At 31.3% G+C, this 19,202-nt stretch overlaps 1 protein-coding gene across 6 annotated transcripts in view; it reads right to left on the bottom strand.

Moving 5' to 3' along the window:
• The window catches only part of LOC141452929 (dynein axonemal heavy chain 7-like), a 47,269-nt gene extending 29,080 nt beyond the window's left edge, over positions 1 to 18,189 (bottom strand). For 2 of the 6 annotated variants that reach the window (XM_074125497.1, XM_074125494.1), the window contains exons 1-24: positions 18,034 to 18,187; positions 17,180 to 17,422; positions 16,558 to 16,827; positions 16,153 to 16,394; positions 15,565 to 15,718; positions 14,827 to 14,994; positions 14,052 to 14,240; positions 13,794 to 13,922; positions 12,427 to 12,668; positions 11,414 to 11,717; positions 11,124 to 11,339; positions 10,433 to 10,636; positions 8,997 to 9,286; positions 8,073 to 8,195; positions 7,505 to 7,658; positions 6,470 to 6,696; positions 5,159 to 5,357; positions 4,300 to 4,537; positions 4,012 to 4,127; positions 3,621 to 3,762; positions 1,757 to 1,893; positions 633 to 863; positions 283 to 448; positions 59 to 204 (exon numbers count right to left, since the gene is read on the bottom strand). In XM_074125497.1, coding sequence (XP_073981598.1) covers positions 59 to 204; positions 283 to 448; positions 633 to 863; positions 1,757 to 1,893; positions 3,621 to 3,762; positions 4,012 to 4,127; positions 4,300 to 4,537; positions 5,159 to 5,357; positions 6,470 to 6,696; positions 7,505 to 7,658; positions 8,073 to 8,195; positions 8,997 to 9,286; positions 10,433 to 10,636; positions 11,124 to 11,339; positions 11,414 to 11,717; positions 12,427 to 12,668; positions 13,794 to 13,922; positions 14,052 to 14,240; positions 14,827 to 14,994; positions 15,565 to 15,718; positions 16,153 to 16,394; positions 16,558 to 16,827; positions 17,180 to 17,407 — 4,515 coding nt within the window. In that variant the 5' untranslated portion in view covers positions 17,408 to 17,422; positions 18,034 to 18,187. Of the gene's footprint in view, positions 1 to 58; positions 205 to 282; positions 449 to 632; positions 864 to 1,756; positions 1,894 to 3,620; positions 3,763 to 4,011; positions 4,128 to 4,299; positions 4,538 to 5,158; positions 5,358 to 6,469; positions 6,697 to 7,504; positions 7,659 to 8,072; positions 8,196 to 8,996; positions 9,287 to 10,432; positions 10,637 to 11,123; positions 11,340 to 11,413; positions 11,718 to 12,426; positions 12,669 to 13,793; positions 13,923 to 14,051; positions 14,241 to 14,826; positions 14,995 to 15,564; positions 15,719 to 16,152; positions 16,467 to 16,557; positions 16,828 to 17,179; positions 17,423 to 17,866; positions 17,976 to 18,033 lie in introns of those variants that run through there. The other 4 variants (XM_074125496.1, XM_074125495.1, XM_074125500.1 and 1 more) reach the window with 4 other exon arrangements.
• Positions 18,190 to 19,202: the final 1,013 nt, after the last annotated feature.

A 19,202-nucleotide genomic window follows, 5' to 3' on the forward strand; every position in this document is an offset into this window, starting at 1 on the left:
ATTTAATGAATATATTACGATTGATAAAAAATAAATCAAAATGAAGCAAACTTCTTACTTGAAACAGTGGTAGATCTTGTTCTAAAAATTTTGGAAGGTTAACATCTTTTATGGACCTTAATATAAGAATATCTTCCACTTCTCTTGGATACTTTCTCTTCAAATTTTCTGCAGCTCTCAAAACAGTCTTCACTGCTCTCATACCTTCAGACAAAAGTTTTATCTGTTAAAGGCATATGCGTTTTAAATAACTATTATTTTATCAAAAATCATGATACATACCGTAATCGTAATGGGGCTGCGAAGACAATTGTTCTGAGCATAATTTGTAAGTGGCAACAATTTTGACCGCTAGAGGTTTCGCATTTACAAAACCATTAGAATAAAGATTTATTTCAGAGATTAAACTGTAATCTGGTACCATCATTGCTACAGATCTAAAAAGTGCCTTTAAGAAAACAATATTGTGAATAACCCAATTCCTCTAAATAAAGGCTTTAGAATAAATTTTAACACAAACGAGGTTTTCAAGAAGTTTGAATTTCTAATCAGTGGAACAGTTTTAATGTTTAAAGTTATTATTATGATTTATTTTTTGGGGGGGAAAAAATCTTCAGTAAAACATTTTTTACCTTCAAATTGTCAGGTAATTCTGAACGACCTGCATATCCAGGGTTCATAGTAATGAATACAGCGCAAGTTGGGTCCAGCAATAATTCTGTTCCTTCAAATAACAATTTCGGTTTCCCAGACATAATACCTCTTTGGATGGTTAGAATTTGTTGCGCAACTACTGACAACACTTCGAGATCTATACGATTGAATTCATCAAAACAAGACCAAGCTCCACAGGAAGCTAAACCCTGAAAAATAAATGTATTTACTTTGATAGATTTACTATCGGGTAAAATATAAATTAATTGGGGAAAAAATCATTTTTTTTTTATAACATTATTAATTTTTAATTTTTTTATGTTTTATAAAATCATGCCCCAAATTAGTCACCGACAACAACGCTGAAAACTTAAGAATCCCCTTCTTCAAGTACAAAAGTGGTTAAGAAATACTGCGTTACTATTCAATAGCCTATTTTGATAAGATCCCCTATATTCTACTGTCTCTTATAAGAGGATAAGAGCACTCAGAATCTAGGCCGATTATATCTAATTCCAAATGTGCATTCAATCTCTATTCGGATTTTATGGTGCACTAATCTCAAAAAGATATCACTGTACATCCGGTGACCGGAGCTAGCTTCTAATTTAAAACACATACACATCTAAACATCTACACTAAACTGAGTAATCTACCTCTCATGAAACTCCGAAACAGGTCAGGGATTTAAGAAATAGTGCTTTGACGGTCAAAATAAAAGATTAAAAGTTTAACATTGACAACACAGGTTTAATGACCAGATTCTGAAGATTGCAGAATTTGAATATTATGGGTTTTCTCACAGCATAGTTAGGAGGAAATAGCTTCTGGTTCTGAAGGATGTTTCTAACTCCATTTCCATTATTGGATCCTTCGACGTAGTGCATATTTCAGCACCTTCATTACATCATATTAATTTACTAAAAAGCCTTTATTATATAGCGGCGGGATTGGTTTCAGTTGAACTATTCCTTCATAATGTACGTTAATCGGAAATAACAGTATAAGACATTAAGTGACGAGAAAATTAGATACTTAATGCATTTCTTTAATTATTCCTTTTACTTTCGCATTTTAGTTTAGATTTAACACAAATGTTTACCTTAAAAAATTTGCCAAGAGCTATATAGTCCAGGCCATCTGAACAATTGAATACGACACACTGCTTAGCAATACACTTCGCTAGTTCTTTAGTAGTTTCTGTTTTACCGGTACCAGCAGGGCCTTCGGGTGCTCCACCTAAATTCAACAGCGATGATTAAAATTAGACTCTCTCAAAGATTATGGTTGGATTAGATATAAATTAACTTTGGTTTTCCTCTTTTCAATTTGTAAATAATATGCAAAATAGAAAATATTGCAATATAATGAGGAACACAAGAATAACCTAAAAAAGCTACAGATGCTAATTACCTCATATGAGCGTCTTAATATGACGTACTTCTACTATAATAAGGTTCAAGATTAAATTTCTCATTCGTGGCTGACAGGTGTTGATAATATCACTGCAAACTTAATGAATCTCATGACTACAGCCACATGTGACTGGAGGACCTACGTAGATGAGTATGAACGTTGTAACAGAAGGCACATTAAAAGAGGTATATCCCAGAGATACACATTAATCCCTGGTTTTTTGTTAGCGATTAATCCTTTGTTTCGACTGCTGGAATCCTCCAGTTACGAGTATTTAAGGGGGACAGACTGTCTTCTTCACCTGCAGACTATGTATATGGTGTGGCGGTTTTCAACAGTCATTCGCTTGGAATGGAAACTGCCTCACTCAAACGATAATAAGCGGGAAAATATTTCCATACTCAGCTGAGAAGTTTTCACGGCAACGAACTAGAGGCAGTAGGCCATACTAACTTATAGAAACCAAGAGGAAATTCATAGACAAGTTTCATCAACGTCTCCAGTCTCCAGTAAGGACTTAACTATGTAGCGGCAATTAGAATTATTTATTTACTTCTTATACGAATTTTATGTATTAATATATCATATCTATTATATACAATAGAAAGGATTGTAGAAAAAATTATATATAATCTATGTAATACATCTAAAATGTAATGAAACTATAAAGAATCAAATTATTTACAAAAGGATATTTAAGAAGTATACAAAAAACAAAGTCAAGGTAACGCTGCTGAATTGAAAGGAAAGCAAGTGTTGAGGGCCACTCTAACCGCCGAAAACAAGCACAACCCAGGTCTGCTGTGGAAAGAATGATACTGCCGCGATCAGAAAAGCGGGGATTTCATCGATATCGCCTCTCTAAATTCAGGCTAAATTAGAACTTAAGGTGAATTTTATGTCCCAGTTGGAATCGAAATTGTTGGTGGCTACCCAGTAGTAAATATGTTCCTTAAGATCAGGGTGCCACCGCCAACTGATATAGGTTCACGGCACTAGCCGAATGAGTGTCTAGAGAAACATAATTGCATGGCAAAAATCTTACTCTGAATGTTGGCGCGGACTCTTGACCTAGTCCAATGTAAAGCGCGGAATCACAGAAAATTTAATCAGCCAACCCTCATAATACTGAAAAATTGACCGTTAGCGGGGGAAGAATTAATACGGGGAAGATTTCCAGTGCGGAAGTTGTGCCCCTCATTTTGTCTACGTGTGGCCAGTGCCCCACATACTGGGAAAGGGACTACATTAGTAGGGTTAAAAAAAGGGATGATGGTAGAGATGGTACAGGCTTTAATCCTTCATTAAAGTCTGGCTGGCCCTTCATTCATACAGTGCCATTTCTGCGACCGTATTTTAGAATGAATGTTATGTGAGAGTACCGAAGAGGTAAAATATGAATGAATGTTTGTACATAAATGCTTAAAGAGAATTAATCAAGTACCGGGTAAAAGTATTACCGGCTATAAAAAAGCAGAGGAATAATAATAATAAAAATAATAATATTTTACTATTGTTAAAATGCAAAGAATTTTATATTTTAAACTAACCTAGATTCAATTTCAAGGCTCCAAATAAAGTTCTAAAACATCTGTCAGTTAAAGGAGTCATGACTAAACGTTCTGGATTACCAAGATATTCATATCCATATATCAGAACTGAATTAATCATGGAGGCAGTCAAACCCTTCTCCTATAAAACGAAAAGGATTTTAGAAGTTTAAAATGTGTCACTGAAAGAAATGTATTATTTTTCCTTCGAATTATCCGAAGATCTGAAAGTAGTTGAATTATAATACATAATCTGCACTGCTATACTGGTGTATTGACATTGATGTTTATAAAAATAGAAAACATTGGTATAAGTCAAAACTTCAAAGATATTAGTTGATAAACGTAAGTGTACTATAGAAGTGTAAAAAAATTAGCATTTACGACATACTTGCATATAGTACCTCAGTTGACTTAACCAAAGAAAGTCATCATCAGATGTTATTTTTGACTCCTCTAACAAAACAACTACGTCTCTAGCATGAACATCTAGAGTTACGAGTCCACCTAAAAAATACGAAAACAAAAAAACAAAAAGATAAAATTGAAAAAAGTTACGTAGATAGATAAAAAAATAAATCGGTTACTAGGTAATCAATATTATTAAGCTTTTCTTAATTGAAACAAAAAGTTACGTAGTAAAAAATAATAATAATTAACCAGTAATTTTGAGAAATACCTAAAGTTATTCTTTGAACAAAGCTCAGTTCTCCTCTGACTAGTTCAACAAGATGTTCAATTTGAATCATACACCGTTTTTTACATTTAGCAAGACCTTTTGTTCTACGTTTAATGCCAAAATGAACTTCTGATGTCCAATACACCCCAGTAATAGATAGCACTGCTTGACCTGGCCACACCAATACCCACTCGTGACGTACAGACTTTGGATAAGCATCGAAAGCAGCTTTAATAATCTAAAATAGAATATTCATGTAGTACAAAATATTAAAATAGAATAGAAAATATATTTATTCAAGACATTAATTGATTAATTATATACAAATGTGAATCACATACTCTTACTATTTTACAAAAGCATTACCACGATGATTTATAAATCGTCCGTGGGAGGCCAGTTGTTAGAAACATATTTTTATTTAAATGTATATACTCAAATTCAAGAAATAAAACAAAATAGAAACAAAATTTATCATCCATTTAGCTTAAATAAAGAGAGTAAATTAATATAACGTAGTTTGCTGGTTATAGCTATGGCTATAACAAAATTAAACGACTAGATCGGGAATCGAACCTAGTTCCAGAATATATCTTAGCTTAACGGGCTTTGCTTCTTTGCTTCTAACACCGGGATATCGAGCTCCGTTTAAAATCAAAATGATTGGATAGGTTTTAAAACCAGAACTATTTTATTTAAAAATTGGTTCATTTTGAATATGCGCCCTAATAAATAGATCTATTTACAAAATTTGAATGATTTTTGCATTTTTTTTTTTTTTTGTGATTTATCAAAGAATTATAAATAAAGTTATTGGACAATTAACATTAGATCTTTAAATATGTACAAATACACAAACCTCTCGCAAACTTCTTTTCATATCACCTTCCAACAAAAGTAACCACTTTTCCACTTGACCTCTAGCAGCTATAGTATTTACTACCTCAGAAAGTTGAATTTCTTCTCCTACTGATGATATTATTTTAACAATCTCAAGATCTTTCGTGAACTTACATTTATGAATTCCTTCAAAACACGTTTTCAAATGAGGTTGCACTCTGAAAAATATAAATTTTACACCTTTACATTTGAAGGCGTTGTAGTCTGTTTAGGAATCATATTATTTTATTTTTAGTGGACTCAGCAGTAAACTGTTAAGTAGCTTTTTACCTTTAAATTTACAATATTATTAAAATATAATGGAAGAAAATATTCAACCATAAAATTTTTTGATAACAGTATATAGAAATAACTTCAAATTCAAATTATTTACAGTGAAATTATTGGTCCAGAGCTCTGGATTAATACTTTCCATAGTTATGTAAGGAAATCCCGTGTCATAAATCTAAATTAGTGGACCGCGGTTCTTCTTAGACGATCAACTTATTTCTTTACTTAAGTTTACATAATATAAAGGTATTTTTTAAGAGATTGGGTGCTAACCTCATAACCAATCCGCAACCTTGATTCTGAGGAATGAAACCTTGATTCTTTTTTAGATAAAATAAATCTTCATTACGTTGCTGAACTTTATTATTTACTTATGGTTTTTATTTTGGGTTATCATCCAAAGAGGCCCCGGAACCCAGGTTCCGTAAAGGTTACATCTGTTGCAAGATGAAAGTATCCGAACTTTCTTCCAAACAAGATTAGACTAAAAGCTAAATATTGATATGCATGGTAGCCCTGATGATAAATATGCACATTTCAGTGAGAGTATGCACCAAGCTACCTTTGAGGCTTTGGTCTTAGAAGAGAATTAAAAGATTAATAGGAACCCTTGGTTTAATGTCAAATTTTTTTTATTAGCGTGGAAAAAACTGCAATCCCAACAGTAATAAAGCGATCAAATGATTTAAGACAGCTGAAAGTCCGGAAGTGATGGTTCGCAGCGGATGATATAAAGAGACACATGCATGAGATTCTTGAGATGTCAGGATCCAATAATAGGGTTGTAGGGCCAAGAAGTTAAATAAATAAAGGCTGGATTTAAAGAATTTAATATCATTTATAAATATAATCAATCGAAATCCGAAATAAAGGTGTCTGTGAGATGAATTAAAATGCAAAATACTATCATCTAGAAAAAGAATCTAAGTCAAGAAATATGAATCCATTCGTAGAAGGGTTAACGCCTAACTGTAACTGTTATATGCATAATGGTTCTTACCGAGTTGGATCTTTAGTTTCAGATAAAATTTCCAATAAACCATCATTCGATAAGAAAAAAAAACGTGGAAAGTATAATCTTTTTTTTTCTAAGTAATTATTTAGACCTCTCTGAATTATTTCCAAAGATGCATTCGATTTCTTCAGCCTTTCCAACATCTGATTAATATTAATTACTACCATCACATGTGGATCCGCAGCAACACTTTTCATTATATCTTTCCATGTCTACAACGAAATGACCTCGTTAAATATGTTGCAAACAAATACTAATTAGTAATATCAATTTTTAATGAAGAAGTTAAATTTTAAATTCAAAGTAAAGAACCTAAAACAGCCTAATTTGACTTAGAAGCTTCCTAACAATAATAAAATAATAATAAAAAAAAAAAAATCAAAAACCTTAACCTGTCCAGCTATTGTATAATAATTCTCATGTCATGCTCCAGGTACAGTCGGATCACCTTCCAATTCGTCGCCAGAATGCACCTTCTTTTAATGGACAAAATATCCCGCGAAGGATTTTACGGTCGAAGGCTAACAGCGCTTCTTCGTTGCATTTGGTGATGGCCCACATCTCGGATCCGTATGTTAGGACAGGTCGGAGAAGTGTTTATATAGGAGTACTTTTGTACTCCTCGCTACCAGTTTACTTGTGATGTGCCGATTAAGCACAAAGTAATAGCTAATCGCCAGCATAAATCTCCTTTTGATTTCTTGGATCACTTCCTTATCCCTAGAGATAAGGGTACCTACATAGGTGAAAGTGTCTACTCTTTCAAATCTAAAATCATCTATCGATTTTACCTCAAGTCCTACTCTCTTGGCAGCTTTAGTCAAGCTCACTAAAGCATCAAGAAAAGAATAATAAAAGAGAAAAGAGAGAGAAGCTAAATAAGAGAATAAAAAAATTAAATGATTCAATCAAATTTGTTTAAATTAAGAAAAATTAAAAGTGGTAAAGAATGAAAGCGCCTCTTTATAAACTTTAAAAGAATAACTGAAATTATAATGTTATATAAAAAATATTTATTACTTTATCAATTGCACTGAATTTTCTGGCTTCATCAGGCATTTGCTGTTGGATATCTGGAGATGAGAAAATTGGTTCAAGATAGAGCCATGTTATTTGCATTTTGAGCCAATCATCCATTATTTCTTGAAGTAGCTGCAATTTCGCTTCCCAAGCTCTATTCAACAAAAAAAAATTGTATTGTTATCCACATTGTTAAATAAAATATTGTACAGCTTCTTTATTTAAAAGAAAAAAAAATAATAAACACGCTATCTATTTTGTTTTTGTCACTCAATTGAATAACTTTCTAAAATTTTATAGTTGTTTTTTTTATTTTTTCCAAGCTAATTGCAAAATAATTTACAACTATTTAAGGCGACTTTTTTCAGTACTATAGCAAGAATTTTCGGAAAATCCCTTATTTTCCAGTTGGTCCGATTGTTATTGATTTATTTATTTTCGGATGATGCGGAAAGAATTTTCAAAATATATGGCTATTTTTCATATGAATAGTGACCAAAATTGTTAAATAAGTTAGGAAAAAATCGTACACAAACATTTTACCAGTTTAATAACCCTATTTACTTACAAAATTGTAGTCTCAAATGGCTTTATGTAAGGAGAGTTTTTCAAAGTTTGAGTTTTGACTATGTGATCATCCAGTAACAACTGTATCTCATCTACACTAGAAACTACATATGTCCCGGAATCTCTAAAGAAAAACCAGAGAATTTATTAGTTTTTTGAAAGAATAGATTAATTCAGTATTATAATGTGGAAGTTAAAATTAGCTTTATATATGTGAAATACTTGGCAAAGGTTGATTCTGTTAAGATGGTTAATTTTATGCAAGGTAAGAAGATATGATTAGACATACATTTATTGTGGGATGTTATTAACAACACCTACTTTTCTCTCTCACAGAAAGATGAAAATATTGCCTTAGAGACAACATATTAACAATGTTCGGCATGCTCTTGGCTAATTATCTGATGTAAGATGTTTGATTCTAAAACGGGAGGTCTGAAGCAGCGGTTTACTTTGCCTATGGAGATAATTTGGAAATATCTGGTTGAACAGTCACTTTATTTTCACATCTCCTTAAAAAAGTTATTATAATAGAATAAAAATTGCCTAGCAGGAAAACAAAAACACTTAGCATGCATGGAATGGTTATGCAGTACTTTTCCATGCGGAAGAGATGGGTGCTTGTGGTCTCCGATGCATATACGTACATTACTTTCTTAAAATAATTGGGCTTACTTCATTAGGTCCATTATAAAATAACTAGATAGAATGCAATGGGGGTTCTTATGTAATACAGGCGGCAATTGATGGGAAGTGTTGGGATTCCGCAAAATTACTGTTTGTTGAGTTCCTTCTCTCTCTTAAGCAGTCATACTTTGATCTTGAACTAAGGATCTTCCCAGTCGTGCATATAAAATTAAGTTTAATTTTTAAGCATTATGAGGGAGAAAACTAATTATATAACTAACTAGATAAATTTGCATACCTATAAGGAAGAACAGTAAATTCAATTTCAGCCCATTCATCCACCATTTTCGTTAGAGCTTTTTCTAAATTATTTTCTTTAGTCGCTGCATCAGAGATAGCTTCAAATTTATTAACGTATTCTTCAAGGCCAAATTCAAAAAGTTTTCCTAAAGTTAATAGTTCATTAACATAAATTTCAATGCCTACGATTTCTGAAATCATCTCCCAATGACGAGGTTTCAATCCTGGATTTCCTAATGTCATTATCAACGGCATACGATCTTTAAATTCTTCAATCTTTTTTCTAACCTACAAAGTGTAAATTTTATAAGTGACTATAATGTAATTTATATTCAAGTGCAGGGCCAGCACCAGAGATCTGCCGCCTAACCTGAATTGAATTTTACATCTTATAAGCCTTAATATTAGGCATAGATTTTTCTAATTATTTGAGTAACTAATAGTTAATTTTAATTAATATAATTGTAGTATTGGTTTACTGTAACTAACCAAAAAAAAAATACGAAAAAGGATACTACAATCTATTCAAGTAATCTTTCCAGCTTTTTGGCGACACATATCATTCCACATTGCGGATAGTGATTTTTTAGCTCTAGCATTTTTTTTTTTTTACCAGAACTTAAATCAACTTTTTTTCCTACCTGAAAGTTAGCCTTTGACATTACTAGGATCACAAGAAGTACTTGCAACAAGTGCAAAAGGTTCACTTTAGAATAAATTCGCTAATGCTTGCATCGACAAGACATTTATGCAAAACCTCACATTTCTCTGTTTTCCATTTGCAGTACTCGGCGCCAGAAAGCTGTTATTGGGGGGGTAGAAAGGAAGCCTCTACACAGCAAGGTAGGTGGGGTGATGATAATGATGAAATTAGAAATAGTACCCCTTTTTTTCTTTTATTTCACTTTATTGAAATGATAAACGAGAAATATAAGCCTAGCCTAGTGAAAATAATATATCTTTCTCATGTGCAGTACCACTGATTTAATTTTCTTCCTACTATTATTTTACTGTAAGTACTATGATTTAAAAAACTAATGGCAGGTAGCTGGACTCAAACCCAAAAACCACACAGAAGCCAGGGCACAAATCACGGAACTAATCCCCATGATTTTATAAAACAAAAATATATTTCATTGTATAATAAGATATGATATGAAATTACAAATCAACTCGCTCGTATTCTTTCATGAAAATAATGAAATCTATTGAATTGTATTTTTCAAGTACCTCAAAAAGATTTTATTTATTTAATTTTTTTCATTACAGATCAAGTCACCAACCAGCAACAATGAAATTTTGTCCGCTATGGAGATGCACGTTTTGCACCAGCCCAGCTTGAGATAGTGTATTTGATAATTAAAAAGACTTAAAATCATATAAATACTGCACTGAAAAAGGCTTATATAATAATAATTATTGAAAGAAGCTAACCGTCATTGCGAGTCTTCTTGGCTCTTGAAGATCTCCGAACTGTTTTTCAAGTTTGTAAATATTTCTATAAAACTGGGAAGTCTCCATCTCAATTTCTTCTGGATCAAACGAACCAACTTTACTAGAAGTCCAAAGATAGTGTTTTTTTAAAAATTGTGATGCATTATCGTATAGTTTTTTAAAAGGCGCCAGTTTGTCAGCAATCTGAAAACCCAGAAAAAGATATGTAACATCTATAGTAAAATTACATTGGGTAAGATTACATTCCTACAGTTCTAAGAGAAAGTATTCCATCCAAAAATGGTACATATACCTACTTTTTTTCAACTTCTTTTACTAATTACCCTTAGAATAGCAGAAGTGGACAAAAACCAGTTTAAAAAGCAACATAATTTTTTGCTGTCCTATAAAGATGACTCTGTTTCAGTCACGATATCCAGTATCGAGATTAAAGAGTCTTTAAAGAATTCTGTTAGTGACGACTTTTTTAGAATTAAAAGAAGCTAATGAATTCACAAGCTGTGAGGAGGGATCTGAACTCAGACAACAAAAAAGAGGTCTATAAATTTTAAAACGTTCAGATAGATTTCTGGAAAAAGTCGGCAAGAGTCTAACGTTAGAAAAAACAAGGATTAGAATAGATGAAAATTTAAGAGACGTTTCTTCTTGTATATAGTACGATCTTGCTCACCAGCTTTCGTTTGGGATAATAAGATTCTTCCCAATCAAAAGCCCTCTCTTCTTCATTGAATTGGTCAATAGTTACTATAGCGTCAATGAGTTTTTTCTCTAAGGAGTTCGCTTTGGCCTCATAATAGTCTAATTGATCTAAATCTCCGCAGTTGGTAAACTGTTCTACATCTATCATCCAAATATCTAATTCATCAACAAATGCAGCTATTCTTTCCTAAAAATTGAAGCAAATCTTAAAATTTTTAATAATTTGTATTATTCTAAAACGGAAAGTTTTATGTAAATTACTTTCAACTTCTCTTGAAATTCTAATTTCGCCTTTTCAACAACTTTCTTGTTATCAAGTAATACTGAACGCATTTTCGTATACCACAAAAAACAAATTGTATTTTGTTTCAACTCGGCTGGAGTTAATGGAGTATAATCTGACAAATATAGTATATATGACATTATGTTTCGCAATTGTTCTTCTAATTCAAATAAGGTTTTCGTTTCAACTTTAAGGCTGTATTCAATGAGTTGCACAAGTTCTGCAGTACTTTTGGGTGGGGTTCTTAACTGAGCTGCTATATTTTCATATGTTCTTCCTAAGCTGAAATTGAATCAAATTAAGACGTTTACACACGTTTCACTTTTTAAGCTAAATACGAAAGTAATATTTTAAAAGAAAATTTAACATTAATAATAAGAATTTATTTAAGTTGTCATAATATTCAATAAAATCTTTTTAATTAATTATTACTTAGCCCTCAAAACGTATTCTTAATGTTCTGCTCGCATTTTTTGAAAAATTTAAATGAAAAAAAATTAATATGCTCAAGTAAACATTAGGAAGGTGTCTGTGGCACTTCTATGTGATTTTTAAATAATTTGATTTTTGTCTTCTTTTTTTTAACAGCGCCAGCAAATAAGGCTTTACGCATTTACTCGTATGTACAATAAATAAAGCTATTACGTCTTTCATTTAAATAAATAAAGTAAAATCAAGTTTCTCCTATAAATTAAGGTTTAAAATGATATTTAAAGACTACATTTATTCAGTTATGCTCACCACAAGCTCTAATTTTGTAAACAGAAGATCTAAAAACAAGTACTTCCAGTGAAAACAAAAAATCAAAAATCTGCATAAAGTCAATCTTATTAACGAGGAGTAAGGAAGAATGAACATATTGTAAGGCAGCTGAATAATTTGAATATTTGACTGAACGCTGTGACAGTCATCACTTACCAACTGCTATTTGATCAGAAATTAGATTATGTTTAGCAAATAAATCAAAATGGTTAATATCACCTGTACTTACTTTTTACTATCTTGCGAATAGATATTGACTAACTTATTAGTCAACTGATTTCTTAATTGTTCTGCACTTTTTGTTAGTGAGTATATTAAAGCTTCTCGATGAATTTCAAACATGCCTATTTTTATTACATGGTCCACTTCATATGGTATCTTTTTAGTTAATTTATGAAATTTGCCCACATAAACTTTATATTCATCAAACGTATGGTCTTCTTCTAAAAATGAAGCCACCTCTCCAACTGCCTAGTAATTAGTGGACTATTAAGTTGCAATAATAATACTAAAAGCAAGACCTACATGCTTCACTCATAAATTCGACCTAAGAGCACTTAATAGGAGTAATTTAGGCTCAGTAAAACTGATTAAGAACGAGAAAGAACTTCTATGGCCAAGAATGAATAGCTAAAGTTAACAAAAGTTACCCTTGAAATTACTGCTTAAATGATTGGGATGTGGTAATATTGTTGGTAGGATGTTTTTTAAAAGTGAGAGAAATATCAGCGAAAACTACCTGTAAGATAGGTGTGTCACCCACTTCCCGAGTGTGTTGACTACAAGCTCAGGAAAAAAATTACTACTACTCGAAAAAAAAAAAGAATCTGCTGATCACCCATTTTAATTTTAAATTGACACTCCATGGAGTGAATGGAGACTACTACCAAATAAGCTACGAAACCCGCTAAGAGTGACATAGTTGCACGGACCTGCAAATTAAAATGGTCCAAAAGCGGAACCATGGTCCACATCCCCCAGTTTAAGCCGTAATCACTGCGAATATTTACTTTTTGTATATTTGTGAATTGTGACGTGTCAGAACTCATCCTCAAAATCTATTTGAATCAAAAGAATTCAAAATAAAACCAATAAATAGGTCTTTATCGGAGTAGACGGTTAAGAATTTCGGCAAATTTTTTAATTCCTCTTACACTTTAGAGGAAACCATTCTCTTTTTAGGACTGCCCAGAATGAATTTTCCTGGATTAAATTTGCAAATAAAATTATTTATCTATATAGTTTTTTTTTCATGAATAGTTACTTTAAAGTTAAATTACTAAGTTTAAAACATCAGCTAGAAAGATTTCCGAGAAATTCCTGAAAAATGAGAAACAGGAATTTGCACTCATTGCAACCTACACGGTTATAGATCTACATGAAAGGAATCACCATACCAAGTTTAAAGAAAATCGGTTAAGGCAGCAGTAGCAAAAAGAGTGAGAAATGGAGTATTCTCTAATAAATCTCTAGGTATCCTTGCCAGGTATGGAGGAGTATTTCCCTATCTAAGATTTCTAAGTGAATAAGCAAAACAAAAAATCGGATTCTTTAAGAAAAATATTAAAAATTACCCAATTTTATCAATTAACTTACTTCACCATTAATCAAATTGATAAAAGGATCAAAGTCCTGAATCCTTAATTCCGGACCAATACGTTGATTATCTAACATATTGGATATTTGTTTTCTATGGGTTTCTACAAACTCTGGAACTATTTCTGGCTGAAATCAATGGGAAAAACTGTCGTTAAATTTAACTTTTTAATATTTTATTCAAAAATAATAAAGTCATTGATGGACATATTACGTATAAGAAACATATTTAAGATTAGTAATCAGTTTAATAATTACTTTTAAATAATTATCTTCAAAACGCAGGTCTAAAAAGATTTTGTATTCTATTCTAGGAAAATCTGCAACTGCATTTAACATTAAATCATAAGCTTCTAAAAGGTATTGTTTGAATGAAGGAAAATCAGGTTCGAATTGGATTACATCATCCTTATGCAATAATTTTATCAGAAACCAGCGATTGCTTTTCTAAAAATCAAACATAATTACTTGATATGTTTAACTGCAATAAATGGATATTAATTTGAAATTATTACTTAGACTTCATAAAAAATGTATGGTATAGAACCCCAAATCAGTTTAAAAATAATAATAGAGAAGAAATACGTTAATCATACGCACTAGGCAAGAATAAATGTTTTGGAATTTTAAAATAAACCGAAGTAATTTGAATTTTTGCTCAACTGATTCTATAAAACTTTGTACTAATAGTAAAACAACCCTCAAGAGCAAGAAGTCATCCAGTAAGAGAAAAATAATGATCACCGACTACAGGATATCTGGCCAGTACATTCTTGCGATAGAAATATCAAAAATCCTGGACCTGATAAAAAATTAGCAACGTAACAATAAACAAACAATAGTAATCCAGTTAGTAAATAAGTAATCCATTTTCTTTCTAATTTAAAGCTTTCGTATTTTATTAAAAAAGCATATTTGGAAATTATTTGCAAATAATTTAGTCAAAACTTTCGCGTACAGGCAAATAAATGATATGAATAATTTTATTTTAATATTTACAAACCTATACAAGCTATACAAATATTATGCTTACCGCAAGTTCCACTAAAAATTTAGTATAATCAATAATTGAATTTTCACAAAGAGATTGAAGCAAACGTGACAAGATATTATCAATACAGTTAAAAAAATGTTCACCAACTTCAAAATCTCTAGAATTATTGCTTTTGCTGACAATAGGATACCAATTTTTTCTAGCCCCCTAAAAAAAAATATGGCTTTCATTAAAGTAATATTACTTTAAAAAGTAATGTTATTAACTCAGCAACTGAAAATATGAGAAAACTTTATTCGTAGGACAACAAATATATTGCGGAATTCCATTCTTATTATCAACGAACTCCTTTAGACCAAGGTTACTGACTACAGTATTTTGGCAAATGTATTAAGTCTACTAATCATAATAAATTCGTTACGAAAATAATGTATTTCACTTCTATCATTTCGGTTACTTTTAAGTAAAAAACTTTATTTATTTTTCTCCGAAAAGGTAGGTAGCAAAAAGCAATCCATTGCTTAAATTATTAAATTTCATTCATTTTGACATTTCATAAAAATTTATAGAATTTTTAATTTTCAATACTAAAAACTTTTACCTGGCCAAGTAGCTTAGTACTACTTTTTATATTGTCAAATTGCGTCTCAATATTAACATTCAGTTACTTGAAATACTGTTTTCAACTTGGCGAGATCGAAAGAAAAAAAAAATTATTTCTACTGAAAAAGTGTTAATTTAAAAATAAATCCTTTTATTAAAAATTTTAATACGCACCTTAAGAAAGATGTTTAGTACACCTGGGAGCCAAACCTCATGCAATTTACGATGAGCTCGTTCTATGTGTTCATTATAAGTTTGATAAAACTCAAAAAGATCCATAACTGTGGGTTTTTCCCGTAAAGCGTCCGTATCAATTAAACGAAAACATCTGAAAATTCAACTACAAATTATATGTTTGAAAATTAAATTCTTAAATTAGGATATTGTTCATTTTCGTAACAACTGAGACCAGAACTTCATAGGTTTTATGGAGTAAAAAACATTAAAAGTTTTAACATCTTGCATTAACACTACTTGTAGTCCAAGCGACTAGAGAATTGTTTTAATTACTGAATTTCTCTCAGTTCCTTTCCTCTTAAAAAATAATTAAGGGCTGTAATTCATCTGTATAGGTGAAAGTCACTTTCAAAGCAGCGGCAGAAAATTCATCGCAAAGAAGATGAGTTCTGAAGGAGAGGACAAGACATTTAAGGCTTCCGAAGACAAGAAATAAACGTATCTGAACAGTAGCCGAATCATTCGTGGTGTTGGGAATACAATATAAATATATTTAACAGTGAGAGCGTAAATAAAAATTAATACTTGTAATCAGTAATCCAAGTGGAAAATGTTTCCACCATTAGAGGAGCAAAAGCGTGCAAATTAGTTTTTAATATTTTCTTTATCCTCAATAACTTTCTTCGAATTTTTTCTTTGTCTGTTTCATTATAAATTTCAAATTTATTGATATCTGTTTTTTCTACCTGACACTCATCATCAGGATCATCAGGAATTCGTAGCATAAACTTGCAAATATTTTTTTTAATGGTCTCAGTATAATCCGCCTGAAAACAGCAAACTTTTGTACGAAAAAATAACTAATTTATTACTATCCAATACTCTGGTTGGCCAAGGCTCTGTATGTATTCAAAACAAAAGAAAACTTATTAACGCCTGTGATTTAAATGCTAGGGTACAGTACAAAAAAAGATACAATTTTTTTTTTACCTCAATTTCTTGGAAAAATTCTGTTAATTTTTCTTTTTTGCCTTTTCCTGCTTGTTCGACTTTCTTGAAAATATTTTGCAACCAACTAAATTCCATTGGAGGCACATTTGTTGTATCTAATCCAAACTTGATGTATAAATGTGAACGTAACAATTGTTTATCAGCTTCTGAAGGATATGTCTCACTGACATTACTTTTAGCATACATAATATCCACCAATGATTTGCGAAGTTCTTCTCGTTTCTTTCTCATCATAGAGTAACTAACTTGCTAAACATTTAGTAAAAAAAATCAATTAAACTTTATTAATATTATATATTTATAATTATCTATAATATCATTATATAATTTAAACGACATTAAAGTAATAAATAATAAATAGCTATGTAGCTAATATGTAAGCTAATAAGTGTCTTCAAAACCGTAAGGTAGCGAGAAACTTGTCTAAAAGACTGAACAGAAATACTTAAGTTTCTCTTTAGCATATAAATTATAGACAGCTGAAAATAAGGTTAGAAACAAATATTAATTTTAAATCGGTGCCAAGCCAGCACTAATTAATCCACGCATACCAGTTCTACAAAAAAATGTTTAAAATGAAAATACAAATTCCTGGAATTACCTGTCCTGTTTTCTTTTTATCCTTTCTCGATGTGGCTTTCGGTAGTAAGTCAGCTCTATTGAGGTAAGGCGGATATGTTATAACTGGTTTTGGTAAAGTAAATAAATGTGAAACATCCTCACGGGAAGGTGTAACCGGTTTTTCTAAAGACTGTATGTCATATTTCTCAAATTTTTGGGATTTGTTGGTACTGTTGCGATTATCAAATTCATGCGGTCTTTTAGACATCTTAAACCTTCTAAACTGAAAGAAAAAAACAAATTATGCTAATGCTAGATTAGAATAGATTCCAAGATATGTTAGAATAGTCATATCAGTTAAACGAAATGACATACACATATGTATATATGTTATACATATACATTGATATATAGATACACGATTAATATCATACTTGAATTTTAGCTTACTTTCTAAGGCTAAACTGAGCATAGAAACATACTTTTGGAATGACTGAATTCATTTAATTGCAATAAAATAATAACTAGATTTTCACGACAAGATAAAAGAGAGAAAAAAACATTCATTAAATCAGAATTCAAAATCTTAAAAAAAAAACTGAAAATGCAGCTACTTGTTATTTGTAATTGAATTCAATCGATATTTTTCCTTTTCACTCAAATAATTATAAAATTAAAAATAAGAATGAAAATTTTAAGAGAGATACAAATTTATACTCAAACTTACGTATACCTCCTAACAATGAAAGCTATTGATGAATAAATTTCTTAATATTGTTACTAAAAAAAGTATTAACCTTCGCTTTTGATTCTTTGCCCAATAATCAAAACATGCTGAAATAAATAAGAAATTTAATCAGAACTTATTTGCTGTATAAAATGTTAATCACTTACGCTTGTTTGTAGCGATTTTACACTTGTCACCGATATAATAATTCCAAATTAAATTATTCTACGTAAATAATATGATAACAAGGAAACAGAGAGTTTGGTAACAAACTTTTGTAAAAGGATACTAGTTGCTATGATACAGTTGTTTATTCAATTTAATAATGGGTTCAATGATATTAAAATCACATGGTTTGCTTACCTTCTTAATTAAATAAAAAGAGAAGTTGAAAATTTGTAGTTTTTTTCGCTGCAATATAAAAAAATATATTCGCTGTTTATATAAAAAAAAAAAAAACTATCAATTCCCATGAAAATTTCTAAGGATAGAATTCAGAGACCCTCTGCTTTGTTCCCAATTTGAGCTAATACATGATAAATATAGTGCGTATTAAAAGTTAAATTCAAAACGAAATTTACATCTACAAGGTGTGTTCAAAAAAAGAACGGGAATTTTATTTATTCGTTCACAACAATGTTATTCCCTTCCAAATAGTCCCCATTGGATATTATACACTTCGCTTTTCCAATAGCTCTCTCTGCGATGCCTTTTTAATCTCAGCTATGCTGACAAATCTCGGCTCTTTAAAGTTCTCTTAATTTTTGAGAATAGAAAAAAGTCACACGGGGCCATATCTGGCGAATGCGGAGGCTGGGACATCATTACAGTGTTGTAATTAACCAACAAATTACGAATAAGCAATGAAGGTGCATTATCGCTAGTGCAAAAGCCATTATTGGTTTCGCCACAAAGCCGGGCGTTTTTTTCTGATTGCGTAACGTAAACGGCGTTGGACTTGTAAGGAGTATTCCTTATTTACCATTGTGGCAAGAACTCATGGGGCACTATGCCGTTAAAATCGAGGAAAACATGGATCATAACCTACACATTCGACCGCACTTTTCGGTCTTGGCGATCCAGAACACCTCCTCTAGGACGATCTGAGCCTTAGTTTCACGTTATATCGGTGATACCATGTTTCCCTTACCTGTGATGGCACGTTTTAGTAGTTCTGCATCGTTGACTTCATTTAGCGATTCCTGATCAACTTCCATTCGCCACTGTTTTTGTTCGAAATTCAACAATTTTGATGTTTTCTTTTTTTTTTTAAATATGTTTGCAAAAGTATCCTTGGATACGCCAACAGGCGCATCAATGATAATTTGAATGTGGG

The sequence above is a fragment of the Rhodnius prolixus genome, unplaced genomic scaffold (genome assembly GCF_049639745.1).
Source record: "Rhodnius prolixus isolate KJV_2025 unplaced genomic scaffold, Rpr scaffold_3, whole genome shotgun sequence".
Classification (NCBI taxonomy): domain Eukaryota; kingdom Metazoa; phylum Arthropoda; class Insecta; order Hemiptera; family Reduviidae; genus Rhodnius; species Rhodnius prolixus.